The sequence below is a fragment of the Battus philenor genome, unplaced genomic scaffold, assembly GCF_028537555.1.
Source record: "Battus philenor isolate CCGP_79_NKW_IND1 unplaced genomic scaffold, ilBatPhil1.0.hap1 SCAF_2, whole genome shotgun sequence".
NCBI lineage: Eukaryota > Metazoa > Arthropoda > Insecta > Lepidoptera > Papilionidae > Battus > Battus philenor.
In genome coordinates this window covers 11,915,994-11,938,383 of record NW_027181682.1, presented here as the reverse complement: position 1 = coordinate 11,938,383, position 22,390 = coordinate 11,915,994, and the positions used below count along the sequence as shown (strand labels likewise).

Below are 22,390 nucleotides of genomic sequence, written 5' to 3'. Positions count from 1 at the left end.
TAATAATATATGCTGTTTCGATTGTAACCAAGATTGACACATGATAACACTTTTGTGCTAGTATATTAACATTAAAGTCTCTTCTTAAACGGATTTTTCAGCAATATGGGACAACAGTACATAAAGTAAATTAAACTGAAATAAAAACTGAAAGATATTTTAAATGATAATAAAATGAGTGTTTATAGTACAAATGTTTCATAAGTTATCATTGCATGTTTAAAATTCAATGTTGTTGTTTAAATAGTTTAAGATAGAACACTGAAACATACAGACATTTCCTTGTGTCGACTCTCGAGTGCCACCAACTTAAAATAGATTTACCATCAAATTTATTTTTTTTCAAATTACGAAATTAAAAGATTAAGCTTCGCCTTTAGAAAAAAGTATTGAGCATTTTCAACTCTTAACAAACCACTCATCAAGAAAGGTTGATATTAATAATAATGAAATGATATATATGAAATTGAAAGCTATAAAAATTAGCAGATAGGACAGAATTAACTAATTTTTTGTTTCATATTAGTTTAGTATTGAGAATTTGTTATACAATGACAGACAAAAAAATATTCTACTTCATAATCTTTAAATTTACACACTCAACTATGGTCAAATAAATAATGCCAGGTAATAAACAACCTCACGATTTTTTTCAGTTTTATTATTGTGACAACGACAAACAACATCTTAGAATTCTTTATAAATGTTCATCTTTAGTTATTATAGTAATGAAAAACATAATACTCAATTATTACTGAAAAGTTTGAACGACGGCAGTGTTCCGAGTAATTGTTCCACTATTGATAAATATACTCGTCTATATTATTTATAACCATTTCATTATGACAAAAAAACGGAATAATACTACAAAATCGTAATTATTAATTTTTATTACACAACAATGTTATTTAGATGACACTGGTGGAAAATTAGAAAATTACACAGCTAATATAGACTTATTTACAAATAAAAACTACAGAGTATAAATACGGGATATTGTTCAAAAGTACATACAAAGTTTTAGTTAAATGTACACAACTGTTTTATGCGGAATCATATTTTACACAACCAGTGCCGCACATACAAAATAAACATACAACATTAACAATTATCCTACCAATATGATGACTGGATATCTTTGCCAAATTGTGTGAACATGGGCAGTCCGTTGTGTCCTAACATATTAAACAGTAGCTCCATCAAAATCTTTTATTGTGTTTATAGGCACTTATTTAAAATCTAATTATAGAACACATTATTTGTAGACACCCATGTTTAGATTCTAAATTCAATTTCTTTTTTCTAATTCTAAATTTTGTTACAATACCAATATTTATTCTTATTACAGTTACACCAATATTTACTTTATCGTTAAGAATTAATAAATGGTACATTAAATGAACATAAAATTACTGGAATGTGAAAAATGAAGTAATTATTTCCATTTTGCTTTAAACGTAAATTTACTTGAATGAAAATTTCATTTCATTTTAAATGACTGTTTCAATTATTTGTGTGATTTAAACTTAACGTAAACAAAGCTTATAGCAATATGTAAAATTATTATTCATGCAAAAATCAGTTAATGAGTAAATTTCATACTTAATTAAAGTGAATCTATAAGATAGTTCCACCATGTTAAGTACCTAGATTTTTACCTCTGTATAACCATGTTAATACCTTGGTAGATGAGTTTCTCGTCAAATTCGGTTTGTTCAACTTTCAATTTAAAGCTTCTAAAAAGTGTTGAGATTACAAAGATACAGCACCTTCCTAGGACAGTAATTTGCCTTTGGCTAACAACATATTTTTACCTAAATGAGATTCATCTTACGATTTTTCATTATATACAAGTTATTGAGTTCACACTGCATTCAAACTTCATAAAAATATCACGGAGGTAATATTGTAAGATTTCTAGGTGGCGGTATAAATTTTTATACTATATACAAAAGATCTAAAGATCAGTACATTCTTACTGCCACCATGTTTATAGCAAATAAGTACATTTAGAACCTATTCAATTGTGCGATGTGTTACAATGTACATTTTTAATAAAAGCTTACAAGTAGATGGCTAGTCATTGCAGCATTCCAATAAAAAGTATAATTTTACTCGTAATACATTTTCATAAAGTATTTTTTTTTATTTCAGTGCATCTATTAAGCACACTAAACTTGATGATGCCAAAGTTGTAACCAGCACTTCCTATAGACTAGTGTTATATCACTTTTTAAACAGTCAAGTCTACAACTGAACACAATTCGAAATAAAATACGGGAATATTTATAGTCACTAATCTCTCAATCACCGATCAATAAAATTAATATTCAATTGCGTTTATTCCGAGCTTTACCATTTACTATAGGTTCTACTTGCTGCGGTTTTCTAGGACGTAATATGAAGTTAAGGTTGTAGGCTGTGTTCACCGCATAATAAACGTTTGCATTCGCTGGAAGCACCATTTCTGTAACAATAAAGATTTTTATTCCAACATACGAAAATAATCAAATTATTTAAATTTTATTGGATTAGTATATGCAATACCGGATAAAGAGTAATTACACAGTTCAGTGTACAGTGATACAATTTTAATTGTGCATTAAAATAATATGAAGCTGCCTAAAGGGATATCATTGGAACAAAAATTTTACATACTTAATTTTTTTATTCATCATTATCATCATTTTAGCCATAGGAAGTCCACTGCTGGACACAGGCCTCCCCCATAGATTTTCAATAGAACCGGTTAAAATCGGTCAGCATTCAGCATGTTCCAAAAACATTTCATTAATCCCCATTAATAAAGTTCCATTGCAGTATTTTAAACAGGGTATCTAATATTAAATATTATTTTTATACTGACCTCGATCCGGCAATACTTGGGCCAAGGTATACGCATCGGGATCACCATCGAGGTTTAGTTTGAGCATCGCATTTCGAATGACTTGTGGCGTACGCTCATTATTGCTTAACATTATAGACTTGTATAAAACCACGCCATCCGTTTCTACACAATCAGTTTCATATGTTACGCGAATTATATAAAAGTCTGGTCCGTTACGTGTATTTGCGTACGCCGGGCTGACAACAGTGGTTTTGCCATTAGCTGGTTTTTGTCCACTGTTTCCACTTGATAGAGATATATCTAGAGAAGGTAAAGAGGATGACGAGGATCCATGCGAAAGTCGAGTTGGCGAAGTCCGCCTTTCTAAACTGTCCCGTTTCCAAGCATTTCCAGCACCATCAGTCTCACAGTAAAACTGCGAACTGTTGCTTGAGCTCGTGCTTGCGATGGAATCATTTTTCTTATGTCCATGATTATTGTTGTCGGTAACTTTTCTCGGTCGCCTTTCCTTTGGTGGATTCGTCGGTGGTTCAATTTGACAAGAAAGTTGATACGCCTCTCGATCATCGAGAATTATGACGGAATCGAACCATCTGTCAAACATCGCATCTAATGGCAAATGGTATGCGTTAGCGGCACCTTGCAACAGTTTTATTTGTGCTAATACTTCAAATTCTTTACGGCGTTTATCAAAATTGATTAAACCATCGGCCACCGTATCAGGTATAGCGGTATCAATCATAGTAAGGTCTGTTAAGAACGTTCCTAAATAAGGTATAGTGCCGTGGCTGACGCCGGGCGAGCCCCGCTCGTGCAGCAGTTTCTGTAATTGGCGATCATTCTCGCCCACCGTGTCCGCAAATTTAGCAGTGCCCTCCCGCATTAAAAGTTCCCTTTGAGCCCAGCGATTGTTATCTTCGCTAAATATCCGAGCAAGTTCTTCGAATAATTCCGATTTTTCTTTTTGTAAAAGAGCCCACGTCTTCCTCAACCGGTACACGGGGTTACTCTGAAGTCCTGAGATGATCGCTTTTAACGATGAAAAGTTTTTCAAGACTCTTAATTCACGCGCGATGTCCAGCCACGCGGCTAATATATCAGCACGTTCGAGAGGCCTCAGATTCGGTTCGACCAGAACAGTAGATATAACTCTGAACGACACCGCGTTAAATTGGTTTACAGTTGCTAAGACGGTTGCTGCGTCGTGTGATCGATCCTTATCTCTTCTAGACCATATAGCACCAAGACATTGATGTGGCACCAGCTTTTTGAATAGTTCCATATCCATTCGCGTTAACTGTTCAGCAAAATGTCGGTGGGGTACGTGAGGGAGGCGGTAGGTATTGGTGTGGTGGGCAGGGACCCGCATCCCCGGCGCGAGACATACACCTGCACCACCACCAGCGCCTGGGCCGCCATTACGCTCTGCACTAAAAACTGCTAACTTCTGTAATACCTGTGAAATTAAAGGTATGTAAGTAGATGGATAGATAGTTTTGAAAAATTGTAATTCAAAATAGCCTATAAAACACCTTCAAATGTAGCTCCGAGCCAGGCAGATGAAGCTGAGTGAAGGCGAGTAGCTGCTGCAGTGCAGGGTGGTGCGGAGGCTGTCGAAAGTCCTCCGGGTAGGTATCCAACCATACGTGGAGACACGCCACCAGAGTCCTATCGACGAAAGAGTTTTAAATACGAAATTTGTGATTTAATCATCTAAAACTATTATTAGTAAAAAGTTTAAGAAAAAGATTGCTTGTTTAAACGTAAAAAGCGACAGCAAAGGAAAATGATTAGTTGAAAACAAACTCTCACTTACTTTCGATGTTGGTGTGAGTTATCTGCCGCTGTTGGCAAGACCTCTTCCGACGCCAAGGCCTCATATCGCCGAAGCAGGAGGTCTAAAACGCGACTACACTCTGCAAAGGAACTGAAAAATATTTTGTATTAATTTTCAGCCACAAAACGAAAATAAATTTAAATTGGTCTCTCAATAAAAGATTGGATAGGATTAAAAAGTTTGAACCGATCGAAATATAGTCGAATCAGTGTCGCAGGGCGAGCTTGTTGTCAACCAAAGTAAGTTTACATGTGTGTAAGACATATGTTATTTTTATTTGGTTACAATAAGTATTTTATAGGAAATGTAAACTAAATGTACACTATTATAGACGAATGACGAATTATTTTGTCAAAACTTGTCATATGAATTTAAGAAAAGATTGTTTTGATTTAAATTGCTCATAGGCATAAAGTTAATATAGTTGTCCCACGTCTCATTATCTGTCATCTGAATTGTTCGTAAATTACCCGTATATTAATTAGTCTCTAATAGACGCGTTAGGCGGGCGGTGCATTTTATTGCACGACTACTGCTACATAGCGGAAGTAGCTATATATTAGTCCTTTTCTTACTTATTAATTAGTCGTTACGCATTATTATCAACAGGTACATATAGGATTACACATTATTATTAATATATGGTCTGTATTCCAAAAATATTTAGGTTCATGATTTTCAAAATAATAAAAAAAATCTATAAGGAATTATGTACTGATTTAAAAAGGTTATAAACATTAATGAATTTATGATAAATTGTTTATATCACAGAAAATGCTTTAAACGATGTACTATTTATTTTAAATAAAGCAAAACAGACATAAAGCACTCAAAATAATTTTATATGAATGTTTTCTTACTGAATGGCGAAAGCTACGGATGCATAAAAAACACTAGGTTTTCGGTAAACTCAGAGCAAAGAGGGCACCGTATTTTATTTTAACCTTATTAATATGAGACAAGACTAAGCGACGCAATATTTTTTACTGTTTAAAGTTATATAAAAGATAATGTTCGATTTTCTAAGATTTATGCAATTTACTTTTATAATTCTGATATAGTGTCTCTCACAATACGCGATGAAATCCGGTTTAGTTAACGAACTATATTTTTCCATTCAATATCAATAATTCTTAAAAGCTACGATTTCTTTTTCTTAGATTCCAATCAACAACTAATAAATATTTTTAATATTCATATAACATACTAATTACATGAATATTTATCAATAATAGAACGTTGACGAGAAAGTATTCCCATTAAATCTTTATTTTATAAAAATATCCGTCTAATTTCCTTATTCCATTATTTTTAACTCCCATCATCATCATCATTTTAGCCGTACGACGTTCGCTGCTGAATATAAGTCTCCTGCAAAAATTTATAATAATATCTGTTGGAAGCGGCATGCGTCTAACATTTTTCGACTACCATAACAAGATCATCTTTCTACTTTGTAAACCCTTCAATTCGCTTGTCGGTCCGTGGTCTCCACTCATAAAACCTTAACCAGCGGCCATCTCTTCTGAGCGCTATAAAGCCTAACCAACAGTCTATTTAATTTAATGTTTTATTGAATCAGTAAATTACCGATATGTAGCGAGGAATACATTGACATATGTGGACTCAAGCTCTCCGTCGTCGGTGGCGAGAGCTTCTACCAGCCTCTCTACTGTCCCGGCCTTTACGAAACGCACACGCACCGTCTCCCACTCCAGGTGAGATATTTCATCGTCTGATTCCTGGAAATGACAGTATTAATGTTAAATATAATTTATTTATTATTAATAAATAAAGTAATAAAGAAGCAGTTTAAATACTAAATTGTTTGCACCGTCAATTAATCTTAATTGAAATAGACAGGTTAAGCAATAGTAATTTATAACAGGTTGTCAAATATCTCCCTTCCGCTTTTTTGCTCTTTATTCAATGCTTTATAAAAAGTGTTACAGTGATCGGATTTAGTTCAAATATGTGCCGTTTTGTTCGATAATCTGTTTCCATCTAGACGCAACAAGCAACTTCATAATACCTCCCTCGTAGAAGCCCCCCTCCTTATTTGCGAAGAACTCGGACAGCCACTTTTCACAAACCTTTTGAGTTCAACTTTACACCACCAAGGGCGTTCGCCATGGACAGGAACAGGTGGTAATCACTTGGCGCTATGTCCGGGCTATATGGTGGATGTGATAAAACCTCCCATCCGAGCTCCCGTAGCTTCTGACGAGTCATCAACGAAGTGTGTGGTCTGGCGTTGTCCTAGTGGAACACTACACCCTTCCTGTTGGCCAATTCTGGACGCTTCTGGTCGATCGCCTGCTTCAAGCGGTCCAGTTGTTCGCAGTAGATGGTAGAATTAAGCGTCTGGCCATATGGGAGCAGCTCATAGTGGATGATTCCCTTCCAATCCCACCAAACACACAGCAAAACCTTCTGTCCTGGCCGTCAATCCCGGCTTGGCCACTGTTTGGGACGATTCACCGGCCTTCGACCACGACCGTTTTCGCTTGATATTGTAGTATGTGATCCATTTTTCGTCGCCAGTCACCATCCGCTTCAAGAATGGATCGAGTTCGTTCCGTTTCAGCAGCATATCGCAGGCGATGATTCGGTCCAGAAGGTTTTTTTGCGTCAAATCATGCGGCACCCAAACATCAAGCTTTTTTTTTGTATCCAGCCTTCTGCAGATGGTTTAAAATGGTTTAGTGACCAACTCCTATCTCCTGGGCGATGTCACGAGATGCCACATGCCGGTCTAACTCGATGTAGTCCATGATTTGATCGGTATTTGTCGTCACAGGTCTTCCGCCGGCTGGCTTATCCATGGTGTCTTTTTCGCCGGCTCTAAATCGTGGAAACCATTCCTCCGCGGTTCGAAGTGATAGAGTACCATCCCCCAAAACACCATTAATCTGACGGAACGTTTCTCTAGCGGATTTGTCTTTAACGAAGGAAAAGCTTTAAAATAGCGCGAATTTCGGCGTTAGTGAACTCCATGTTTACACGTCTATAACTGTTGAACGCAATATCCAAACTAATCAAGTCGTTTTGTAGGTTATGTCAAGACCTTTCAAATTATGTATAGTATTGCCAGATACGAGCTCTGTAGCGCTTTGTACATAGCCGCGAAATTCAAAAGACAAAAAGGCGGAAGGGAGATATTTGACAACCTTTTAGTTACGCTACCATTGGAACAATAATTAACCATGTTAGATTATTTACAAAAACAATTAGTGTTAAATATATAAAGATATTCCACAGTTAATGATGAATATAATCATAACAATTACCACAATAATAATCGTCATGGGAAGTTGTAAACAATAACTGAATATTCCACTACTATTTTTGGTGATGAGTCAACAGCTGTCTATACTACTAACAAATACGTCGGTTTAACTCATAAGGGAATGTAACATTTAGTTTATTCTTTATGTGATTATATCATTAACAATTTATATTTGTTTATTTACACATAAAAACGAAACCGACTAATTAGTTACTTAATAAATAACTTTTATAATATTCATTGAAATGAATGCGACGTTTGTAATATTTGCATGTAATTTTTAAACTTTCATTCTCTATATATAGTTTACAAGTACTAAATAAAGTTGTAAATTATATAATTAAAGCGTCAAAATTGATATAGATTCTATTCTATAATTAAATATGTAATTGTTATGTTAATTTTCAATTTGTTAGAGTCGATAGTAAAAGATTAATCAGTACTCGGATATTTTAGTTCCATTAATCAACAGCAATCCGAAATTCCAGCGAAAGGACAGGCCCAAGCCCACTAGGCATTACTAACCCCAAAAAGATAATAAAAAATAGATAACATAGTAATAACTGCTTTTTTGCTCTTTTTAAAGTATCGTTTATAGAAAAAGAAGGATTACACAATTACAATTAAATGAAAAGAAATTAGATGAATAAACATTTGAAGTCATAGTAATAGAAAAAAAACATGAAATGGTGTACAAAATTATTCAAAATTTATTAATATAAATGGCAATAATTTAAAAATATGTGACACTGAAATTTTTTTTTTTAATTTTGTGGGTATCTGTCCGATTAAGGAATGACGTTGATTAATGGGACAGCCTGTATTACAAAGTGGTATGAATAAAACAACACTTACACTGGACGCACTCCGAGTGGGTCGATGATATCGAACTTTCTTAAGGTACACGGTGTATATGGCGCCGTCCACCCGCTCTTCCCCCCACAACCGCCATGTCGGCTGCTGGAACACATCACATATTGCTCGACTTATGACAAATTTTAAAATTATCTTCAAAATTATGGTTTGTGTGTTATACGTAATGTATAATATTTCGTATGACGTAATGACTAACAAAATACAATTAGTACAGTAGATCTAAACACACAACCTTGTACCTGTTTTGTAATCTAAACAACAGGGCTTTTATATTATTGACAGTCTTATTATGTTCATAATGTTGGAATAACATCCTCTCTGAGAGTACGTTCCATTTTTTTACCTGACTTGCACTGCTACCTAAATGGCATTTGCAGATTCCGCGGGTGCGACAGGGCAAGGCTCTTTTAAGGTATCGAACCTCGAGGACTACTCAGGTTGCTTCGGCTCAGGACGCTAAATACTATGGTTTCACCGGATTGCTCCCGCAAGTCATCTTTCGCATTTAACGTCTATCATATGCCCGTTTCTCACTCTTCGTAAATAGTTGTATAATAATGCATTTTTTGTAGTTTTATACAAGAATACAAAATGCACAGAAAGAAAACCTTCGTTCTCTCTCTTGATGTTCAAAAGATGCACAATAAAAATAAAAAATGACTGTTTTAAAATAAAATGTTAAACAGTAACAGTCAAAAAACAGTAGTTTATATTATGAAAATATTTAATGGTCCGCCGTCTTCCGACCGGTCACATTGAAGATCTCAAAATATTCCACAATTGGTGGAGCCTATATCCCAGCAGTGGGTGTTCTACAGTTGAAATAATGAAATAAACAATTGCAACTTTGAAAGAAGTGTAAATCGATTAATAAATAATAAATCTTTCTTAAAAATACAGTACTGTCATAATCGTTTATGAGGAATCGACGTAATATTACAAAGAGTGAACGTAATATTTTTTTAGTCGCGATTTTAATCATTACCTTTAGTATCTATTACATAGATTAATTGCTGGTACGCAAACAATTAACCAAACGAAGAAGAATGAAACGTAGTTTATGAAACGTAGTCCATTCGATTCACTATTTTTTTTTTGTATTACAATATATCCGGTCACGAAGTTTTTGATTATTTTCCTTGTTCTTATCAACGCAATATAAAAAATCAAATGGCGCTGTCGTCATTATTGTAACGTTATAAAAAATTATAAAAAAACGTTGGTTAAAAATCGAACATGTCTAAAAATCTATTACAAAGTCATCTACATAACGCGATTAAATACAACTACGAACGAACTACGAACAACTAGTAAAACATAACCAAAATTCCAATTTTATTTAAGCTGTCTTACCGTCATCTTGTAGTAAAATACCAATACTAGCTTAAAAAGCTTTGAAAATGCAATAAATTTATATAGTGCAGTAAATGTCAATACTTATAATTTTTCGCTTACATATTCATCGTCAACGGGACTGACGAACAGTACAGGCTGTGCCTTACTGACGCCACATATTCTCCACATGGCCACTGGCCCATGTTGACGTCACATCTGCCCAGCTGAGTGCCGCATCACAAGAACACTTTCACTGCTTAGTGCGAGCGCCGTATCACACAAATCCAATTCCAATTGGACAAATCGAGAACTATACGTATCACGAACGAGACGCGGGAACGTGCGTGATGCCGGTGAAATCGCCGCCCCGACACACTTGCACGCGTTGGTATCCGCTATTCGACACGACTTTTATGCTAAATAAACGATTGCGCGACTTTTGTATCATTAATCGATTTTAATTATGTGCGAGTATATATATTCTAATTATAATAAATAGATATATACATGATATGATAACTTCTGCACATATTTTCCTAATATACCTAATGCAAGTCGTACATGTTTCAACATAACCAGTTTTCGCTTTCAAAATTACTTTAAACAGAACAACTTAACCTGTTCTTCGAATAAAAATACTCGTTTAAAACAATATATAAATGACATCACTGAGTAACTAATACATTACAGCTAGTAGATAAGGAAAAACGTGGGACTACAGACGCGGTGGTAGAAGCGCGGACGCAAAACAACTGATCTTTTGCGGAGAGATCGCGTGAAACATTGCAGTACTCGGCAATGTCTGACGTGATGTGCCTGAGAATCATAACAAGAACGTATAATACGATCATACAAACAGGTTGCTTAGTATTCTATTGGATATTTTGTACGAACTACGATTATTACATCTAGTAAAAGTGTCACACCGGCCATTATAGTAGAAAAGAAAGTGCGTCTGAGGTAGACGGCGTCAGACAGAACTGAAGGCTTTAGACTTGCGCTGGAGACAATGTTGCGTACTTTTGGTGTCCAGATACTAGTATAAACACATTCTGATTGGAAGAACGCCATAGCTATACTATATTCGCCTAACAAAGTCAACATCATAAAACGCACAATTTAACTAACTGGCTGGTATTAACACAGAAAGGATGTGTTTGCATTGAAGCAAAATGTTCGTCTGCATGTTATGTATCGTTAGCATGGGAATACGTTTTTTCGTTTTTATTTCGATTGTTTTATATTCGAGATAGATTTTATTTAAGTTGTGATTAAAACTTGTTGTAGAGGCTTCAGAAAGAGAAATAAACGCCATTATAATTTATTAACATGAAAAATATGACTGTTACTTTCATTATGCATGTAAGAAACGCAGCAATTAACAAACATGTGTAAAAGCATATTTTAATTTCTTTACAGTTTCAATGACCATTATAAACATCTGCCTCTTTAACTTTGTTAACAAATGTGTGGTTAATAGTGCGCTCTATTCTACGTCTTAGGTAAATGCAGCCGATGCCACCCCTCGTCTCGCCTGTGCTATACCTCTGCGGTCCTAGTCATACGTTCCATCTTATCACTTAAATAACAAATGCTAACTCAAAAAAATCAATGAACAAAATATTTCTGGTTATTGTAAATGAGTTGTTTCTTTTACCAAAGGGTAGGTCAGGAAATCAACATATCAACTTTTCATAGCACATAACAAAAATCCAAAAATGATAAATCAATTTGAAATCAATGAAATTCAAAATTCAAAGTATCTTATTAATTTAGGCATTAACATGCGCGTTTGAATCGTCGATTATTTTAACAGTACAAGTAATAAGCTACCACCTGCTCTGAACGCAGATCTATTGTGAAGAGCCGGCCTGAAACTCAACAGATGCTCTTTCGAACGAAGTTTAACAATTTTTTCATGTGTACATATAATGTCAATCATGTAAATGAGTCAACAAACCAAGTTCAGCACATTTTGATCAACTAAAAACTCATGAATGTTATAATGAAATTTATTTAATGAAATAATTTTATTTTAGATTTAATGTAATTTTATTTGACGATATAAATAACTTTGCATAAAAATATATAATTATTTATTGTTTTGTAAATGTGGAATTATGGCTACTTAAAACAACTAACCTAAAAAAATGCCTCCAATGTTACGAGGAACTAACATTTTCGTACATAACTATATTCAAAAGAGCATATAATTTTTTTCTTCTTTCGGCCTTGCTTATTATTAGTTTTAATATAAAGATAACTTGGTCACGTTAGTTTTATTTTCTAGATCCGTATATTAGACTGCCCAATATTTGATAATATTGTATGAATAATAAGCTGTCATGTACATTAAAAAAAATTTATTACACACAAAAGGATTACACTAATTTCACAATGCATTTTGCGATTCGCAAGATTGTTATGTTATTTAAAATACTAACCTGCATAACACTGTGTGCAATGTTTTTATACAGAAATGGTACAATATTTTCATAATTTCATAGCTTTTCAAAATGACGTCAAACAATACAATTAAGTTTTACAAAGTAAGGATCACTTTATCTAATTTAAAATATGTAGTATTTGTTTAATTTTAACAACTTATTTGGTCGACTTGCACCTATTTACTGACTCATAGCGATATCTTTGGAACCGTAAACCTAAGAAACTTGATTTCGGTAGATATTTTCCTTTCGCAGAGTAGAGGTCAGCTTAGAACGGATTTAAAGTAATTCCTCGAACACATATAAAATCAAAATTCGTTGAAATATTAATTTTATTTCTGATTTAATTTGTATATGAAGCGTGTAAACATTTCTTGTACTAGTGACTACACCGAAATCAATTTTTACACGGATTTAAGTACATTTCTTAGAAAACCGTGGAAAAAAGATCGTTTAAAAATACATATAAAAAATGTAAGATGAAAAACTCAAAATATTTTCCCGAAAAACTGTGTACAATAAGTAACAATGACATCCATATTTATCATCATCGACATATCAGCCGATAGACGTCCACTACCAGACTTAGGCCTCCCCCAAATGACGCCATCATGACCAGTCTTGTGATGCCCGCATCCTTATTACGTATTTTTATTACAAAAAAGAATTAAAACTGATGTACTGTGAAAATTAATCCATAAGTACAAGGCATAACAATATGTATTTAAATTTAGGAGAACAATCAATTTAGGAATTATTCATCACTTATTGATAACAAATGTGCATTTTAATATGGAAAAAACATTTTTAAAGGCCTATATGGGTTTGAACAACAATTTCTTAAAGGTATTTTGAATATTAAAAATGTAAAATAGTTTAATATAATAACGATCCCTAAAACTTTTACGGATGGAAAAATGTAAAATGTTGTGCAAGACGCAGTTTGCTCAACGACGCGTCGGTAGCCGTTGGGGCGCCACGTGACCTCTCGTAACCTTTCACAAATATAGGGCTGCCATTTACGAATTCACAGACCCGAAATAACGAGCGAGCCACTGTCTTTACGACCATCTAAATGATAAGGTGTTATTGGTGTATTGTCTGTGTAATGATGTTAAACCACTTTATTTTCTGATGAATGTGATACTTGAAATATGTCATGTAAATATATAATACAGTTGGTTATAGACGAAACCTTTAAAGAGGTGAATGTCTACCACATTTCCTGACAAATTATACAAAATATAATAAAAAAATTAATGAATTCAGAAGTAATAAATACCGTAATAAAAATATAAGAAAAAGCGTTATAATTGTCACTGAAAATTTTGTACTACCAGTATTTATTGGCCGATCGCATTAGCAATAGAAAAAATAAATTGATGTAACTGATTTTACAGTGCCATTTAAATTACCCTGGATTAAATATTTTTAATAATTCTTAATACATTATTATTTGTAATTATGTCATTAACGCTAAATAAAGATAAACAATTACGTAAATATTACTCACAAAGAAGCAAGCAGTTTTAAGAAATATTTTTTGAATTAAGGGATTACATTCAAATTGTTTAAATTTAAATTATATTGCTTTACTGTTTCGTCTTTTTTCCTGTTATAACGAGAAATAAAGAAGGACCAGCCCTGGAAAAGCAATTGTTTTATAGAAAGTTTATTCTACTTGCTGTTTGTTTATGTCATGATAAAATATGACAACGTTTTCGGTGCCAAATAAAATAAAATTACATTTCCAATAAATATTACTATTGAATACATGACGAAACATAAACCTTGATTATAAAAAATGGAAATATATCGTTTGTTGAACTGTAATTTGACAGAAATGAACTAATACAAAGGTTAAAATAATTAAATTAATTATAATTTGCGACTTTATAGTACCGAACCAGAGGAGTACAGAAATTTACTTTTATCGTGTACGCTTTTCTTTCATCTTTCCATATCTAAGTAAGGTTTTAGTCGATACAAGTTTGTTATTACTTCCGTGTGAGTGACTTTGTGGCGTTTCTCTCACGTAAAAGAAAGGAGATGCGCTACGCTATAAAGGTAAGTTTTGCGTATTTAATGGAACAAATCGTTGAACATGTGAACTTGGAATATTCACATATTTAATCTGGTCGAGTCGACACTTACAAAGGTAAATATGACATAATAGCACTGTTCAATACGATTCAACAAATTCAAAATACGAATATAGTTTTGAATGATGATTCGAGTAGGTGTACTTTTGTACCGTCAATTATTTTAACATTATAAGTAGAAAGCAATAGTAGCCTAGCGGCAGAGAACTTGTGATCATTAGTCGCGAGATTTGATTCCTTGAATACAGTTTTATATAATACACACTTTATGCGTTATTCACACAGGATTGCCGTTGTTCACAAACAAGTTTCCAGGGGACCGGCAGAGTCCTCCGTGTACCATAATACCACATTGCAATCGCCATCAAGCGTGGCGATTATGATATATTCCCCCATAGATATTGATGAAGGCCTATGCCTTCCAATGAGCGGCTAGGAATGTTGATCAGCTGAGAGGAGCCGGCCAGAAATTCAACACATGCTTTTTTAAATAAAATCAAACAATGTTTGATTTATGCATTATAATACCTTCCACAAATTTCGATGAACTAAATTCTCTTGAATCGTAATTTTTTTACATTTAAAAGATTATTATTAATCAGACATAAACAAAGAATTTTACAAATAGCATCCATAACGGTTTGAAACTTAATATCATGTGAAACCGCAACATATTTTTAAACTGACTGACTTTATATTAGTAAAATCTGGCCCGATATAAAAATGACAAATATAAAGAATTACCTATATTTTAATCTTTATTTTTAATTAGGAGTTTTATCTTTGTTATGACATGTCAACTCCATTGTGGCCATCATAAATGCTCACTGTTAAACCATTCTTAATCTAAAACTACTAATGCAAAGTAACCGCTACTAGTTCTGGCTTTGATATTGCAAGCATGGTAAAATATTTGTTCCCATAACTTGGAATATCGATCGTGTCATGAGTATGCAACGGCACCGTGGAATTCTAAAAATAACTGCAGAGAAAACTGCCGCCGCCCTACTTACTATCAACTTTTTCCATGCGCCTCCATCTTGAAATGATGGGCGCCATTAATTTCCGGCGAAATTTTTTTTTACAAATAAGCAACTCGGTAAATTTAGCTACATGGTCGTATTTTTATTAAATAAATAATCTATCACATCCGCATATTTTTGGATATTTTATTGAAATAGTTTTTAGTTTATCAACATGAAAACAAAAGTCACAAAGAGTGTGTTCAAAGGTTTTTTTTTACGATTCGGTTTAATCTGTCAACCTTGTACTCTCCATCTAATAATCATCATCCTGTCACTCGATGGACGCCTACTGCAACGCATTGGATCACGTAAATATTGCCACTATTACCATATCCAAAGACTACCCATGACCATCTCAACTATGTCATCAGTCTACCTAATGCGGGGCAACCGACTCCGCCCCTACGGGGTCATCGTCGCAATTAGAGAACTTTTCGTCCCCAACGGCCATCGGTTGCACAAGCGATGTTACCCGCTCACTGCCACTTCAGACGAGCATTTCTTGAGTTTGCTCTTCGGCGGTTCTCTTCATTTCTGATGCGATCTCGCAACGAAACTCTGAGCAAAACTGAAAACTAATAGAAAATTACTCAAACTTTCTCTAGTTCTTGATAATGATCAATTAAATGAAATATATAAACTTAACATTAACTTCATATGGAAGCAGAACTGTATGTTTTGAATATATATTTATGAAAGCCAACTTAAATCAGCTTGACCAGATTGTCTTACTCCGTGATACTAGGTTCCGAAAAATTCAAGTATTGTAGTATTCCTGGATGTAGATTGGAAATATATAACAGGATCGAAAATACAACTTAGCGATGGGTTAGATTTAAGATTCAGCTTTATTATAAAAGCGTTTTAGTTTTACAAATTAAGAACATTATCAAAGTACTAACAACCGAAGCTAAGAACAGTTTTGTAAAGAATTATTATAAAAGAGCTAAGTACAATGGACTCTCACTAATCATGTCCCTTCATTGAACGGAGCGTAGCAGTGGCGGAAAGCCTGCTGAGTTGCGGGCAACGCGCGTGACGGATACGCACCAAAGCGAACGCCCTACGCAACGATCGTGTCCGGGAACGCGTTGGCTAACCAAACTATTGGAACCATTATACATATTTTATAACACCAAAAGTCAGATATTTTACCGGATATATAAATAATATCTTTATTAACACTCAATTCTTTCATCACCGTTTTAAGTGATTTGACTGATATAAAAAATAATATATAGTAAAATACTAGCGTAAAATTTGATCTATGTTTTAGCCATTCTTCGACAATTTTTTTTTCAAGTTCAAATTATATAAAAAAACAATTCTTCACTCAAAATACGATGGATTACATATCTTGTTAACATCAAGTTGAGTCTACAACCTAAACAGTTGAAATGCCTCAGACCTGAGAAAAACAGACGATAGAAACTGTACTTGTACTGAACTGCATTTGTATTTTTTTAAATCATCCAAAATTACATCATTTACGAAACATTGAAATAGCCTGGAGGCGAAGAGAACATTTCATTCAAGTATGTATCTTCTATGAAGTCATTTAAAGAGAAGTGACACACATACGTTCTGACAATTTTTTTTTAATTTAAAAATAAAAGCTTTCTATGCATTTTTTAGAATCCTATTGTAAAGTCGTATACATAGCCCATAGGAAGATTTGCTAACTCGATGAAGTCAAATATTAAGCACAAATTATTTATTTTTGCTTCTGGTATGTATGTATATAGCGTGTGTCATAGTTTTAGGAACATGGGGATATGTTTTTGTGAACATGTAATACATTTTCATATACGTAAATGCAAAAACTTTTCACACTATAATTTTTATTAGTTGTTTGTTGTAATGTTTATTTTCTGTTAATGATAGATATATTTTAAAAACATATTCCAGATATTTATTTAAATTTTTTTAATGTAAAACGTCGTAGAATCCGTATGCCTTATTACAATTTCATAGTTATAAGCACCCTGTGTATGTACGTACTGAACTGGATGTCTTGGAAACAAATCAGTAAAATTTTGTTTTTATATTTAAGTTTAAAGTTTTTCAGTTCATGGTTAAGAAAAATATTAATATAGACTAAAGCTACACATTAACAAGGATTTCATTGATGAGAACATCAATTTTGTTGAATAAAAATTACACAGTAGACTTACAATCGTTAATTGCTTCCTACTTTTATATCTTGTGAGAACATTTTATGTTTGTCTCAAGTCAACAATGAGAATTTAATTTGTAAATTTATAATGATTAAAATATTAGGAAGCAAACATTAACCAAAAAAATTAAGGAATAAATTCAATTTTATACGAATAAAAGGCGTTTATAAATAAACTGTATTTTAAATGAACGCTTACTTAAATTTTCGCGTAACATACTGTTATCTCTGGGAAGTCACCTTGAACAATGTTGTGAATATATTAAAATATGCAGGTTTTTATGCGTTGAAAAGACAAAGTAATAACCTTTTACTTTGTAAACATTGTCAGATATTACATACAGCTCACAGGTTTAATTCGTATAAAATCTATAGGATGATTAATTATAGATGAAAAAGCTTTTATGAGGTTAATGTACAGCTGGTCAATAAAAACCTTTAAAGTTTTACACCTATTTCTATTTACCTCGTATCATGTCTTTATTGTGAAATTTAACATTAATTTATTTTTCTAAAGGAATGCAACAGACTAATACATGCAATATATGCGACAAGACAAAAACAGGGACAAGTAATAAACAATAATTTTAATAAGGTCTGATTACTAAATCTGAATTTAGAAAATGCTTTTTCTTACTGCTTTATCATAACGTTAATTATTATTCCTGAAATCATTGATTTATTGATATGGTGTATTCATCCTTAAAAACTTTTACATCTAAAACCTATTACATGTTTTCATAATAGACTCCTTAAGTAGAAACATTGTAACAAATGTTGATATCAATGTTCAAGATTTCCATTACAGGCATTATTATTGTGTCATTTAGATTTAAAAGTGAATGTGGCGAAAAGTATAATAAATATTTAAAACGTATTATTACAGACTTTTTAATTGAAACGTATTGAGTCCTTAAGCTCTTTAAACTACTATTTGATTTATAATCAAATGTAATGTACGAACCAATTACTCATTGACGGTAGCGCATGGAGTAAGTTTTAGCTAATACTGTGACTCAAATATCGGGATATATTACGTCTGTCGACAGGAAGTCCGATTATATCTGTCAATGAAACATTACATCACAAATGCTAATACCGGTGTGATTTTAATTAAAATTTATCTAATATGTTTAAAACGCATTTAGTATAGGTAAAAAGACCATAATTTGAAATAAATTAACAGTAATGCGTGTAAATATTTAACAGATTCTTAATAGATTTAATAATACCAAATTATCTTAAACTGACGAGAAGTTAGAGTCAACTTATCGTCTGACCTCTGGCTACGATCAGGTTCTTTACTGCATGATTGTCTTTCAAACCGATATAATGATTTTGTTCTGAAATATATGAGAGCGTGGAAGTTCCACGAGTTCGTCGCCCCCGGTACCTCCGCAATCGATACTACAAGCTTCAGACGGAGTCTCAATGGCCACTTATTTAGTCGTGAACCTTAGATGTTGATGATCGATTAGAAGTTAAGTAGAAAATCGTTTGCAGAATTTATTTATGTCCATGTTTTTATTATCTACGTCATTTTAAATACAACAATAATGTTTTTTTCTGCTTTAAAAACAACTACATGACGCAATTGATAACAGTAATTAAATGTAATCAATTTTAAACATTGACTTCTATTATTAACACTTGATATATTAAGAAACTTCCGTAATTGAAGAATAGATTTCAAAAGGACTATATCAAATGAGAAATCATGCAGTCCGTGATTGATTAATCTCTGGGACAATGTCACAATGTCATAGCAATCCCCGGGAGTTTTACCGCAGTTGTACAAACGGTTGTACAATGGTTTCACCATTGTGGAATAAATCCCGCGACCGACCTTATAATGTTTTATTAAGCAAGTTGGAAACAAGATATATTGCTGTATCAAATGTAACTCAATTCAAAAACGCCTTCGACATACTTATTTCAAAATAAATAAATTCTTTGCATTTACCGGAAATTTAAACTTTTCTGAAATATTCATAATGAGGATAAAGATATATAAGGACATAATAAAATAGGAAAAATAAAGAATATCTTTTATGAAAGTCAGGACATATTATTTTAAAAAAAATAGTTATGTAATTCCTGTGAGAGCATCTGTGTTTCGTCGTCGTTTCAGCCAATAGAGTACCACAGCAAAGCGTAGGGCTACATCAAAGATTTCCATAGGGAGATATACCATAATCGCCACGCTTTGCAAGCATGTTGGCTATCGCAGTGTGATACTATGGTACGCAGAGGACGCTGCTGATCATCCTCGAAAAAAAAGGTTTGTGGCATATGTTTAACACAGAATATTTGGATTAAAAAATATTAATCTCTCCCATAAATTTATATGATAAATTTAATCACTTAAGAAGCAATCTATAAGCGTTTACTGTTATACTACCTATATTATACAATCTATGGGAAAGGCTTATTTTCGGCAGTGGACGTAGTACAGCTCTAATGATGATGATGATGATCACCAAAATATCAGGTTAATTAATGATAAATGATGATAATTATTAGATATTTAATTTCGTATTTAAGCTTTAAACGATTGCCTGGTTTATAATAATGATTGTAATAAAACAATATTTGATGATAAAATTGTCAATAGTCAATTTACTGGTGCTGTATAAGGAACGTGAACGAGCCAAAAGTAGAAAACACACGGTTCGCAATAGTAAACACCACCGTCGGTCGATAACGCAACATACGTACTCGTAAATAAGACGCTAACAATGACTTATGTACAGCAGGTGACACGTCACTGATGAATCATCAACACCATAACCCTCTAACAAGTAATAAATTCTTTTCTGTAACTACTCAAAACTATTTTGATAAGTTTAGTTACACAGAAATTTTATTGTGCTACATTAATATGCAACTTGCACAACTGTTTTCAGCATTATTTACGATATAGAACACAGACTGTAGTGTTAAAATGTCTAATTATCTATTTTGATATTATCTAATATATTATATAACATAATGGCATAATTAAAGTCGCAGGCATCGTTGCGATCTTCGTGGGAAGTCTATGCCCGACAGCGGGCCTTTATCAGTTGACATGATTATGATTACGACGTAAAATCAAAATAGTTATTAACTAAAACTTAAATTATCTAAAACATTTGCGTATATTATGGTTGCAGTGTTAATTATATGTCTTATTTCAGGCGAAATTTTTATGTAGCCACCGTCAAATCAATGTTAATTCAGAGAATGCTAGAGACTTGTATACTACATAATCATCGGACTTCGTGACTCATATTAACGCCATTGTTTATGACGCGTTGGTTTCATTTTTAAAACGTACTATTAAAATGCAAACATTGAACCTTAAAGATTTAATTTTTTTTTAACTTCTTAGTTTTTCGTTATCGGACAAATCTAGTGCGATCTCATTAATAACAAATCTATTTTCATAAATTAGAGCGCTTAGCTTGAAATTAAGTAAGGTAGCGAATCGTTATGGAATATCAATAAATAATCTAAAACTCTCTGCATTACAACGATTTCATAGAACTAACATCCATAAGTGTAATATTTGCAGCTTAACATTAGATTTTACCAGGAGCACATAAAAATCCGTTGACCGAGTTTATTTTCAAAATACATTTAAAACCTTCTTTCTCTATATACTTGCATATTTCTAAATAATACTTTTAAATAAAAGCAAACAATAAATATAATTTGTTTGCTTTTATTTAAATTATTTAAATTAAAAAACAAACACCTAAATTGTGTGTTAAATTAAATACCGTAACAACAAGAACCAAATGTGCATGATATTTACTATTAATAGATTATATTAATCGATAGACATTATTTGCCATATTAACTTTAACGAAAGTGGAAATGGCATAGGTTTGATTTACGCGAACCTTTTGACGTAATCTCCACTATGTCAACATTCTCACTAAGTTTTGATATTTTTTTTAATTTTAGATATTTGCAATGAGATATGATGCCTTGCAATATTTTCTTTGTAAAAAAATGCTGCTTCCATGTTGTGATAATTCATGACGGTAAATTAAACCAAATAAAACTCAGTCAAAACCAAACCAATTCAAAACAAAATGTGTCTGTTTATTCAGTAAAATCATGTTTAAAGTTCGTAGTAAACAAAATTAATAGTTACATATAACCCAAGAATTAATTTAAAAAAAAAAAGTATTTTTAAAAATAGACAAATTTAATCCCCAATTTTGTTAATGGCAACTAATTGAAACATAAGTTATATAACTGTTTAATATATGAAATCTCATAACGTCTATGGCAGGGTCTATGTTAGATCCTAATCACAATTTTTTTTAATAAATATTAGCGCTGTTAGAGGTTTGTACCTCTGACTATACCTCTGTAGGTATATTCATCTCTATTTGTTATCATAGTACACTTCCGTTCAATTTGTAAAGAAAAAAACATTACAAATACTTATTTCCAATAATA

The 22,390-nt window shown here is 32.8% G+C and overlaps 1 protein-coding gene across 7 annotated transcripts in view; it reads right to left on the bottom strand.

Annotated features, from left to right (window-relative positions):
• Positions 1-880: 880 nt before the first annotated feature.
• Rgl (Ral guanine nucleotide dissociation stimulator-like) overlaps positions 881-22,390 on the bottom strand; it is a 32,036-nt gene continuing 10,526 nt past the window's right edge. For 3 of the 7 annotated variants that reach the window (XM_068765573.1, XM_068765576.1, XM_068765575.1), the window contains 6 exons: positions 8,830-8,934; positions 6,276-6,427; positions 4,665-4,775; positions 4,381-4,516; positions 2,867-4,304; positions 881-2,467 (listed from right to left, as the gene is read on the bottom strand). In XM_068765573.1, the coding sequence (XP_068621674.1) occupies positions 2,331-2,467; positions 2,867-4,304; positions 4,381-4,516; positions 4,665-4,775; positions 6,276-6,427; positions 8,830-8,934 (2,079 nt within the window). In that variant the 3' untranslated portion in view covers positions 881-2,330. Of the gene's footprint in view, positions 2,468-2,866; positions 4,305-4,380; positions 4,517-4,664; positions 4,776-6,275; positions 6,428-8,829; positions 8,935-10,305; positions 10,722-22,390 lie in introns of those variants that run through there. The other 4 variants (XM_068765574.1, XM_068765570.1, XM_068765571.1 and 1 more) reach the window with 3 other exon arrangements.